This window comes from Microtus ochrogaster, chromosome 19, assembly GCF_000317375.1.
Source record: "Microtus ochrogaster isolate Prairie Vole_2 chromosome 19, MicOch1.0, whole genome shotgun sequence".
NCBI classification, from domain to species: Eukaryota; Metazoa; Chordata; class Mammalia; order Rodentia; family Cricetidae; genus Microtus; species Microtus ochrogaster.
In genome coordinates, this window is record NC_022021.1 from 22,384,491 (window position 1) to 22,397,087 (window position 12,597).

At 36.7% G+C, this 12,597-nt stretch overlaps 1 protein-coding gene across 3 annotated transcripts in view; it reads right to left on the bottom strand.

The window, feature by feature from the left end:
- The window catches only part of Mctp1 (multiple C2 and transmembrane domain containing 1), a 585,759-nt gene that overhangs the window by 227,255 nt on the left and 345,907 nt on the right, over positions 1 to 12,597 (bottom strand). For all 3 annotated transcript variants that reach the window (XM_026783760.1, XM_026783759.1, XM_026783758.1), the window contains exons 4-5: positions 3,821 to 3,900; positions 1,248 to 1,359 (exon numbers count right to left, since the gene is read on the bottom strand). In XM_026783760.1, the coding sequence (XP_026639561.1) occupies positions 1,248 to 1,359; positions 3,821 to 3,900 (192 nt within the window). The remainder of the gene's footprint in view (positions 1 to 1,247; positions 1,360 to 3,820; positions 3,901 to 12,597) is intronic.

A 12,597-nucleotide genomic window follows, 5' to 3' on the forward strand; every position in this document is an offset into this window, starting at 1 on the left:
TGTTCTTCCTCAGCTACCTCCATCTGCACATATGTAAATGCAGTCACACGATGCCATGTTCTTCTTCAGCTACCTCCGTCTACATACATGCATATGCAGTTACACCACACCATGTTCTTCCTCAGCTACTTCCATCTGTTCACATGTAAATGCAGTCACATCAACCCATGTTCTCACAGCAGGAGCTATGTGTTAAGACTTCTTAATATTTGGAAAGGTCATTTTTTTCTCACTAAATAAAGTTTTAAAACAATACACATGACCTTGTATGCCATTGTTTAACTTTTAAGGATATAAAGAAACTCTTCATAAAGGAGTAAATATTTTTCTGTTGAGTTAAAGAAAAACTTCAAGTTTTGAAGTTGGGATCTATGATTTTTAGCCACAATCCTGGTTAAAATGTCAACAAAGTCTTTGTAGTAGATGATATACACAAAGCTGACTGTAACATTATTCTAAAACAGGAATATAGGTATTGCTGAAAGGGCCTTTGGGAACTCCTAACAGTTATAGCTACTACTAAATCACACCAGAGCTACAGTAGTTCCTAGGCATATACAAATATTAAGCCCAACAATCAATCTCTGGCAAACTGGCAGAACTACACCAACAAGCACACCAGTGTGAATCCCTGGTACACTTGCAGGCACACTGGTGTGGATCACACCTGATACTTTTTCAGGTTACTTCAACAGTGCAGGAGTCTCAGCTTCCTCTGTAGTCACTGTTTATTTCTCAGAGCAGCATGGTGTGTAAGGAAGTACAAATAGTGCTGAGGTATGGGATGTATCACTATGGAAATCCATCAAGGACATGAAGAGTACACACTTACTCAGTTAACAACCAGAAAACAGAAACTCTGTTATAATATCACCTTAGTTTCCTTGTCATGACACATTTTGGCAATATAATCAAAAGAGTAGAGTCATGAATATCTTATTAGGAATTCAAGTCACTAATCAATGTATTCCCTGAAAGAATATTAGTATTTACCTACAATATAACATGTCTAAAATTAATAAAATTATAAGGGGGTTTAAATTTACTTATTTACAACAAGAGGTTCTGATCTGGAGCCTAGGACAGAAAATTGGAGTGGAAAAGACAAAATGAGGATGGATGGGAGCTACCCAGGGGGCTAAACAGCTAGAGTTCCACATGCATCTGTTTCTCATTATCCCTCTATGCCCTGAGGAGGATCTCAGCCTGTGAGCAAGTGGGAGCAAGAAGAGCTGCAGAAGACTTACCACATCCCTGGGTTCAACTTCCTTAGGGGTAAGGATGACTGACAGCAAGATGATTCCGAGGTCATGGTCGGGATAATGGGGGTCTTTCAGAGTTAAGGTCACATCCGTGGACCTGTGATATGAAGTATTCAGATTGGGAATAGTCATTGAGTGCATTACCCCCAAATTAATTTAATCAATAACTCATTGTTTTAAGAAATGTTTTGCTCTTTTGATTTTTTAGTACAATTTTTGTTGTTATCAAAATACCACCATTGTATTAAATCATCCAATAAGCGGTATGTCCATGGAAGTGCCTGGATTCATTGGGTAAATTTCTACCACAGACCAGTCCAAGAGAGGGAGGGGTGATAAGATGAGCAAAGGGGTCAAGACCACGATGGTGATAAACAGCTGAACTGAGCTGGTGAGAGCTCACTGACTCTGTACTGACAGCGGGGGAACCTACACAGGACCAAGTTAGGCCCACCAAATGTGGGGGCAGTTGTGAGGCTTGGGCAGTCTGTGGGGTCACTGGCAATGGGACCAGGATTTATCCCTAGTACTTGAACTGGCATCTAGCAACACATTCATTTTGGTGGGTACCTTGCTCAGCCTAGATATAGGAGGCAGGGCCTCAGTCTTGTCTCGAAGTGAAATGTCAAACTCTGCATAGGAAGCCTTACCCTTTCTGAGGCATGGATGGGGGCTGTAGGGAAGGGTGAAGTGGGAGGAGGGGAGCCAGTGGGAATGGGATAAGTATGTAAAATGCAAAAAGACTGTATTAAAAATTCTTAATAAAAATAAAATACAAAATAAAATAAAAATATTTATGTCATTTAGTTTGAATAATACTCCTAAAGAGGAAAATATCTATAGTAAATTTTTAAAAATACATTAAAATCTAAGTTAACAAGGAATATATTCTTCTAATACATTAATTGCTATCAAGTTATTAAACAATAAATGCTTATATAAGTGACAGAAAACAACTGTGACATATCAAATTAAACACGTATTGGGGAGTATTTTATCATTAAAGAAAAATGATTTTCCTCTCCCAGAAGCTATCAAGTGCCAAGTTTCTCATTTCCCGTTGGGTTTTGTCACGTGCCTCCCCCTTTATACTTTTTTCTTTTCCTGGATAGTCAAACTGGATGGCTACGTGTACAAGACTAAAACTAGATTATTATTATTTTCTTTGAGGACATACCCCAATACATTTATAGCAGCACATATTTACATGCCTATAATTAATATCTGTTTTGAAAAACTGGAATGGCATACTTAAGCTTGTGAAGTCACAAAGTGGTACTCTGATGTGTACATGGCCTTAGGGTGCTGGTGGCTAATGAGTAACCAAGAATAAACAACATAGTTAAGTATACATGAAATTTTTGCTTATATCTTTGTTTGTTTAATTGAACAATTCTTCATTTAAAATTATTTTCACCAGTGATTCATTTTTAAAAGGAAACAAGAGAAATTTATGCTTTAAGTCTTACAATTTGCCTAGACTTAATCAGAGGCTTATAGTAAATGTAATTGTAGCCTTTGAAAGGAACAGCAGAGTCCATTTGATTTTGTATCAGTGCTCGTGAAAACAGACCAGACACCACTGCTCAGAACATTTCCTCAAAGTGGGGAAAGCAGCAGTCACCTAAACTCTACCCTCAGGTTGAACCAATGTTAGAATCGACGAACTGTAGGAAGGCAGCAAAGGCTGTTTTTTTGTTCCACCCGATACAAAAGCAGCAAATCACCAATCAGTTGGTCTTTGGAAGGTGAATACTCTGTCCGATACTCAATTAGCTTACTGTAGCATTGAAAGAGGTTCTCCCATGTACGTTCATCTGTTTATCTGTAGTCATATAAGAAGGAAATAGGGGTCTTCCCCATGACACTACTTTCCCGTTTCCCTATTATCTGATGTAACATGATCACCTAAGAGAGGAGTTCCATTTACAACTATCAAATATTTAATTTTGAAGCCTACTTTTTCTCTCTCTCTCTTTTAGCCAGTTCTTAGTTCCTTTGACAAAATGCATTTAAAAAACCCCATGGCCATTGTGAGGGGCTTAGATTGAGTACTGTTAGAAATCATATATAATTTTGCAGGTTGTCAAGATAATGAAACTAAGCAGAAATAACCAATCTACCTCTACTACTTGGTACCCTATATCTGGCAATCTGGTGATGGCTAAAGTCGGTTCTATCCTGGTTTAAGTGATGAGAAATTTGTTGTTTTTGAGGCAAAGTATGTAGCCACTTGCTTCTTTAGTAATAATTACAATCTTTATGCCAAATGCCAACTAAACTGTGTGAGATTAAGGAATGTATCTTTTCTCTTTTAGCTTGGTGCTAGGGGACAGGAAAGCTAGCCAATAATACTTTATAAGAAAATAGTTGCTATTGAATGAGGAAGTTAGGGAAAACATTGGAAGTCCATGGATAAGTGGAAAAGGGTAAGAGTTGGAAGACTCCCAGCTGGTGACAACAGGACACTGTCAGGAATCTGTACTGACTGGTGTTTTCTGCTTCACAGGCCAACATTGAAGTGAGGCATAGCAAAAGTTACAACTTTTGAGAATTACCTGTTTAACTCCAACTGTGTGAGATCGAGAAAGGCTGAGCCCATAAAGTCATCTTGCAGCCCAAAATCATAGTCAAATACCTAAGAGGCCAAAGAGACAAAACATTTTGAAATAATTTCAGAAAAATATTTAAAAGAAACATATTATTTATAAGAACTGACTATCTCTTCCACCAAAACAATGTAATCTCCTGATATGCTTTTTAAAATTTATTTGTATTCTTTGGGAAGTTAAAATTTCATAACATCCAAGTAAACTACATGTTTATTTAATATTTATTATATCATTTTATTTGTATTAGCAATAGAAGTTTAGAGAAGAGGTAACAAAATCAAATTAAATATAACGAATATTTAAAAGTATGGGAACCACAGCTTAGAATACTTTTTTAAAATTATAATAGAGGAGATAGCATTAAACATAGACCCAAAGTAACTTAGGATTACTTTCAACAAACACATCTTTTGTTGGGAATGAGACTCAATAAATACATCTTCTGTTGGGGATAGGACTCAAAAAGATAAATACTTTGCATTATGAAAAGAGTCTCAGATTTGAAGAGTCATGGTAATTTAGTTAAGTAGTTAGGTCTTCCTACTGTCTCTTTATCATTCAGTTTGCAGTTGCTTGATTTCATACACAAACTTTCAGAGTTTATTTACTATAGAAGATACTAGAGATCACTTACACTTCTGAGCTTCCTCTACCTGCTCCAAGGACATCTATGGAAAAACTACATACCTTTGTCATATGACACTGTTCTACTTGCAGGTGGCCACAGTAGCACATTTATAACATAAAGACATTAGGAAAATTTCTCATCAAACCTCATAATTATGTTGTTCTCAAGCTTGTAAGCTGGGTGGCATCATACAAGGTGGAAAACAATTAATATAGAGACTGAATTACTATAATTCTATCACATTGGGCAATTTAACATTGATTCTCTCCTTACCATAATCGCCAGAGTCTTTCTATTGTTGGGATGTTAGAGACTTGCTTTAGGTTCTCAGTTCCCATAAAACAGAAAAACATAAACATGGGGAAATGGAAATGCCAGAGTACATTTATTATTGAAGTCATTAGCTGTGCTACATGGTTCTAAGATGTACAATTATTTGTTAGAGGGAGAATTGCCCTGGGTCTATCTTCAAAAATATAGAGCATAGGAGAAAGAATAAAATAGAAAAGGCATGTCCCATTACAACATCAACCAGAATAATTAACCTTTACTCAGCAATTGCTGTAACTTAGAACCTGTTATAAATAGACTGATTTTAAATTTTAAGCCAATTTCATGGCCCAATTATTAAGATATTGCTTGTATTTTTCAAGTAAATAATTTAAAAACATTTATTTCACATCAAATTTGAGGGCTAGGAAAAAGTGATATTTAAATCTTGGTTTAAGCTTCAAAACATAAAGCATGTTTAAATTCAATATATGTAGCATAGGTACCCCAACCTGAGGGAAACATTGGAAATTCAAACTTAAATGATTTCACATGACCTGTCTGTCAAGACACCTCAATTCTCTGAGTTGGAAACATTAGGTAGCATTAGGTTAGAAACTGTTTTAATAATATTTTGATCCTCTTAAAGTATATTTAAAACAATAAATATTTCACAATGAACAATTAACTTACTACCAATCATGAAAAATTGTTTGAAATGTGTATCAGTGAAAGCACTTTTGAACACCAGCCAAACATCTCAACTCACTTCTTTTAATGTCAATATGAACTTGTGAGTTCAAGTGGCTTCATGTCCACAGGCAATTATGGCTTCAAGGGAGGTTAATTCTGAAAATTCCAATGGTTTATATCTTTATTCATTTATTTACTTAAAAAATACTGAGTGAATTCTTTCACAGGACCAGATTCTGTTCCAGTCACTTGAAATGTTCGTAGTAATGAAATTAAATGTTTGATTTCTTGAAGCTTCTGTAATGGGGAAGTGATAAATAAAACCTGCAATAAATGTATGTACCTAGTACTAGCCAGTGCTGTGGCTAGGGAGTGGTATCCTGGGAAGTTTTACAACAGAGGGACAAAGAATCAAACCAAAGGTCCATGGTTTAAACTTCTTTCTATTTCCCAGTTCCTTCAAAACCCCTCAGTGTCATGTGTTAACCCTTGCTTCCATGTGTTAACAACCTCTTGACCCTAAACTCACGCTAGGAGCTCCAGGGTTAAAGGACTCTTCACTCACATCCAGTCAGTGTGGAAGCAGGAGTTGTGCAAGAATTCCAAATTCACACAGATGGACCAGCACATGTCCCCTTCCAGTTCTTGACTGAAGATCCAGGATTAAGTGGAAGCCTAATTTACATTTTGTGCTTTATTCTTTAAACATTTTTATTTAATTTTTTTCATACAATATATTTTTATCATGTTTCCCTCCCCCAACTCCTCCCAGATCTTCCACACCTAACTTAATGATCTTTCTCAAAAAAATAAAAGTAAAACCATAAAAGAGGAAAAAATTAGTAAACAAATAATCAAAAGACCAATAAAGCAAACTAACAAAATACCCAAATGAAACAAAATGAAACAAAAAGTCCACAAAACAAACAACATGGGCTTCATTTCAAGTTAGCCAACCACTCTTTTGCATGAAGCCTACTTTGAAGTTGATTTATCCAGTAACACTTGAAGGGAGAAAACTAATTTCCCTTTATCAGAGGATCTCTCTTGCAAAGAGCTTCATGTTAAGGGGTGGGGCGCCATGTACACTTTTTCCCGTCAGCACTGGGACCCTGTCTGGCTTGAATTTGTGCAGGCCTTATGAACACTGGCACCGTCTGTGAGTTCAGGTGTGCATCAGTCCTGTTGTGTCTGGGAGACCCTGTTTCCTTGGAGTCATCCATCGCCTTGGCTTCTTAATCATCTTTCTGTGCCCTCTTCCACAGAGATCCCTGAGCTTTGAGAAGGAGGGGTTTGATGACGATACTCCATTTAAAACTGAGTGTTCCATAGTCTCTCACTCTGCACACTGTCTAGTGTGGGTCTCTGTGAGTTCCCATCTACTGCTATAAGCTTCTCTAGTGAGGAGTTTTCCGGTGATTTCTCTTTCTGATGGTCAGGTGTTTCTTGTACGCACCAGGAAGATGGATCCTATTTTCTGATCAAATTTGTCTGGGTCTTTTAGTTAGGGGACTCAGAGCACATTGATATTTAGTTATTAATGAACAGTGTTCATTTATTCCTGTTATTTTGTTGTTGCAGTGCGAGTTTACCTGCTAATTTTGATTTACTATCCTTAGATTAATTATTCTCTGTGTTCTCTTGGGTGTGGTTAACCTCTTGATGCAAAAGTTTTCCTCCTAGTGCCTTGGATAGAGCTAGATTTGTCAATTCAAACTGACTTATCATTGAAAGTTTTTCTTTCTCCATTATGGCTGATAGTTTTGCTACATATACCATTTTGGGCTGGCATCTGTGGTCTCTCAGAATTTGTAGAACATCTACCCAAGTGGTCCTGGTTTTCAGAGTTTCCACTGAATCAGGTGTTATTTTAATGTGCCTGCATTTATACATGCCTTGGTCTTTTCCCTTGAATCTTTTAATATACCTTTTTTGTTTTATACATTTAGTGTTATAGTTACGACATTCTGTAGAGAATTTTGTTTCTGGTACTGGATGTGGGATTCCCCTCTGTATGCTGTGAATATCATTGGTTAATAGAGGACTGCTTTGGACATGTAGCAGGGCAGAACTTAGCTAGGTGAGGAAAACTAAACTGAATGCTGAGAGGAAGAAGGCAGAGTGAGGGAAAGGCCATGGAGCTGTCGCCAGAGACAGATGCACTGAAACTTTGTTGGTAGGTCACGACCTTGTAATGATACACAAATTAATGAAAATGAGTTAAATTAAGATGTAAAAGTTAACAAATAAAAAGTTGGAGCTAAGTTGAGCATCCAAACCGCCCAGGCCCCCCCAAAGCCAGCACGTGCAGTAGGATCAAAAACCCATTGCCCTTGTTCTTGAGTTCTCTGTAGTCCTCATTGTCCGCTATGTTCAGCAAGTCCGGTTTTATCGTCAGGGAACCCTGATGGCTCTTCAAGCTGATGAGGGAGAGGGACTTAATCAGGGGAGGGGGAGGGAAATGGGAGGCGGTGGCGGGGAGGAGGCAGAAATGCTCAATAAATAAATAAATAAATAAAAACCCCAAAAAATAAAATTAAATTAAAATGGTTACAATTAAAAAAAAAAGTTGGAGCTAATAGGCCAAGCAGTGATTTAATTAATGCAGTTTCTGTGTGGTAATTTTGGGGCTGAGCAGTCTGGAAACAAACAAGCGACCTCCTTTATTATTTTGAGGTATGCTTCTTGTATCCACATTCTTTCCAAGACCTTTAATCATGAAGGGGTATTAGACTTTTTAAAAGGCTTTTTCTTCATTTAATGAGATGATAATGTGACATTTTTTCTCTCAGTTTGTTTATATGGTGGATTACATTGACAGATTTTCAAATGTTGAAGCATCCCTGCATCTCTGGGATAACGCCTACTTGGATGATCTTTTTGATGTATTCTTGATTCTATATGCAATATTTTATTACTTTTGCATCTATTTTCATGAGAAAAATTAGTTTGTAATTCTCTTTCTTTGTTGAGTCTTTGTGGGGTTTGGGTATCAGAACAACTGTAGCCTCATAAAATTAGTTTGGCAATATTCCTTCTATTTCTATTTTGTGAAATAATTTGAGAAGTACTGGTATTAAGTCTTCTTTGAAAGTCTGATAGAATTCTGTACAAAAACCACCTTGTCCTGGGCTGTTTTTGGGGTGGGTGGGGACTTTTAATGACTGTTTCTATTTCCTTTGGAGTTATAGGTATATTTAAATTGTCTATCTGATCTTGATTTAGCTTTGATAAGTAGTATCTGTCAAGAAAATTATTCATTTCTTTTATATTTTCCATTTTTGTAGGTTTTCAAAGTATAACTTAAAGATTCTTTTGATTTCCTCAGCATCTGTTGTTATGTTTCTCTTTTCATTTCTGATTTTGTTAATTTGGATATTCTTTCTGAGTCTTTTAGTTTATCTTGCTAATTTTCTCAAAGAACCAATTATTTGTTTCATTGATTCTTTGTATTGTTCTCTTTGTTTCTATTTTATTGATTTCAGTTTAGTTATTTCCGGTCATCTACTCCTCTTGGGTCTGCTTACTTCTTTTTGTTCAGTGTGCTCTAACATTGCTAGCATGAGATTCCCTCCAATTATTTTATGTAACTACTTAGTGATATAAACTTTTCTCTTAGCACCACTTTCATTGTGTCCCATAAGTTTGTATATGTTATGCATTCATTTTCATTGAATTCTTTAATTTCTTTATTTTTGTCTTGACCCATTTTTTATTCAGTGGAGAGTTGTTCAATTTCCATGAGTTTTTAGGGTTTCTGTTGTTGAAATCCAGTTTTAAACCATGGCAGGCTGATAGGATAAAAGGTGTTATTTCAATTTTCTTGTTTTTGTTGAGAATTGTTTGGTGATCCAATATGTGGTCAATTTTGGAGAAAGTTCTGTGAGGTGCGGAGAAGAAGGGATATTCTTTTGTGTTTGGGCAAAATGTTCTGTAGACCTGCTAGGTCCATTTGGTTTATAATGTCTGTTAGCTCCAGTATTTCTGTTTAGTTTTTGGCTTCATGGGGGGTATTCAGTCTCCCACTATCAATGTGTGAAGGTCAATTACCTTTAGTAATGTTTCTTTTACAAATGTGGGTATCCTTGCATTTGGGGCATAGATGTTAATAATTAAAATACCATCTTGGTGGATTTTTTCCTTTAATATGTATGAAGAATCCCTGTTGCTTTTGATTGATTTTGGTCTGAAGTCTATTTTGTTAGATGTTAGAATAACTACACTAGCTTGCTTCTTGGGTCCATTTGCTTGGAAAAATCTTTTTTCAACACTTAACTCTGAGGTAATGTCTATCTTTGATGTTGAGTTGTGTTGTTTGTATGCAGCAAAGGAATCATGATCACATCTATTCTGTTAGTCTTTGTCCTTTTTGAGGAATTGAGTCCATTGATATTGAGAGATATCAATGAGCTGGTATGGGAGGTCCTTCTGTCTATGTGTTGCTTTTATTGGTTAATGAATAAAGAACTGCTTTGAGCCTATGGCAGGGAAGAACAGAACTAGGTGGGAAAAAGTTAGGCTGTATGCTGGGAGAAAGAGGGCAGAGTCAGAGAGAAGCCATGGGGCCACCAGAGACAGATACTAGCAACTTTACCCAGTAAACCACAGCCATGTGGTGGTATACAGATTAATAGAAATGGATTAAATTAATATAAGAGTTAGCCAATAAGAAGCTAGAGCTAATAGGCCAAGCAGTGATTTAATTAATACAGTTTCTGTGTGATTATTTCAGGGCTAAGCAGCTAGGAACCAACAAGCAACCTCCTTACTACAATGATTATTGATTCCTGTTTTTGTTTGTTTGTTATTGATGTTGGTGGTGGTGGTGGTGGTGTGAGTGTGTGTGTGTGTGTGTGTGTGTGAGAGAGAGAGAGAGAGAGAGGACAGAGACAGAGACAGAGAGAGACAGAGAGGGACAGAGAGAGAGATTTTCCCTTCTTTCACATTTTCTTGTGTGAGATTATTTATTTTCCATGTTTCATGGGTATAGTTAAACTGCTTAAACTATTTGGGTTGGATTTTTCTTTCTAATACCTTCAATAGGTCTCAATTTGTATATAGGTATTTTTAAATTAGACTTCATTATGGAATAACTTGCGTTCTTCATACATGGTGATTGACAATTTTGCTGGGTATGCTGGTCTGGACTGGCATCAGTGGTCTCTTAGGTTCTATAGACTCTTCTACCTTTCTTTTCATGCAGGTGTAATTCCAATTCAAAATTAATGTTTTTATTATTATGTGGTGATGAACCTTTCTTTTCTGGTCCAATTTATTTGGTATAAGGTCCATGTAGTTTTTTATGCATCTACCTCTTTAGGTTGGGAAAATTTTGTTCTATGATTTCGTTGAAAATATTTTCTGGGCCTTTGAGCTCAAATTCTTCTTGTATTCCTATTATTTGTAGATTTGGTCATTTTATAGTGCCCCAGATTTTCTGGACTTTTGTGTTAGGACTTTTTAAATTTTTCTGTGCTCAGCATATCTATTTCTTCTATTTTATCTTCAACACCTAAGATTCTCTCTTCTATTTCCTGTATTTTGTTGGTGAAGATTGCATCAGTAGTTCCTGTTCTATTACCTAGATTTTTTATTTCCAGAATTCCTTCGGCTTGTGTTTTCTTTATTGTTTAAATTTCCAGTTCAGGTTTTGAATAGTTTTATTCATTTCCTTCAAGTGTTTGCTTTTTTAGCATTTTTTGTTTGTTTGTTTTGTTTTGTTTAGTTTTCCCTTGATTTTTCATTTCTTTGGGGGGGTGGCTTTTTTCAAGGGACTTATTTGTTTCCTCCAATTTTTTGTCTTTTCCTTAAGGGAATTATTCATTTCCTTTTTAAGTACCACTATCATCTTCATAAATTTGTTCTGAGGTCTTTTTGTTGTGCTTTAGCTATGTTGGAATATTCAGAGTTTGCTGTAATAAAATAACTGGACCCTGGTGGTGACCTTGGCATGTAGGCATCTGTGTTTGGGATGATTGTAGGTCTAGGTGCTGATTTCTGAGTTTGTCTTTATTGGATGGCTGTTTTATTCCTTGGTTTCTGTTTCTTCTCTGGTCTTCTGGCTGGCATGGCTTGTGATTTAGCATTGGGTCCCCACCCAAGTTGGGGGTTGGATTCTGATTTCATTGGCCTTTAGCTGAGCAGGAGATCTCACTGCCTGAGTCAGGAGCATGAACATGGTGATGAGGATGGGAGGAGGGGCTGGGGACAGTATGGTGGTGGGCACCAAGAGAGTGGGAGAGGTTGCAGGCAGATGGCCTAACTGGGCTTCTGGCAACAAGTACAGCCTCTCGTACAACAGGATATCTCTGACAGAGTTGAGGGCTGAGTGAGACAAGATGACGAGGAGGGTACTGGGAGGGGTGTTGGGGGTAGGGTAGGAGGGGCATCAAGAGAGGGGTAGGTCAGCTGGCAGATAGCCTACCTGGAGTTCTAGTGGCTAGTGTGGCATCTTGTATAGCAGGGCTTATCTTGATTTCTTTTCAATATAACATTTTCTTTGACTGAGATATCTTTTTATTCCACTTTATCTGCAAGACCTGAAATTTCATCTTCCATGTCTTTATATCTATTGGTATTGTTTACCTCTGATGGTTTTGTTTGACATCTTAAGTTTTTCATTGCCAGTTTTACTTTTGTTTTGGTTTTCTTCAATGATTCTATTTCTTTGTGGAACAAAACTTTTTCTTACTTTAAATGCCAAGAAATTATATCTATAACTTCAATGTTCTCCTTAGTAAGATTCACTCTGATAATGTGATCAGATCAGACAATACATATGCCACTTGTTTTTCCTTTAGCTATTGGCAGGAGAATTCAAGGCTTTTATGTTTTCTAACCATCTAGTTCACAAAAGTGTTTTCATAGAATCAGTTCATTTCTGAGAAATCTTTTAGACAAGATTAACCATCTATCAGAGAGAATATAAATGCCATCTTAGAGCTTAGTAATGCAATCACATAGTGCAGTGCAGAGACAATACAATGTTATAACACTCGTGAAGTATTGTAGTAACTCAGTGTCATTCACACCAATTGCTTTATTTGGATCTTTGAATACCTAAGACCAAGCCAATAAAAAAAAGGACAGAACATACACACAGCATGGAAATAGGTTTAAGGTTGTTCTTTCT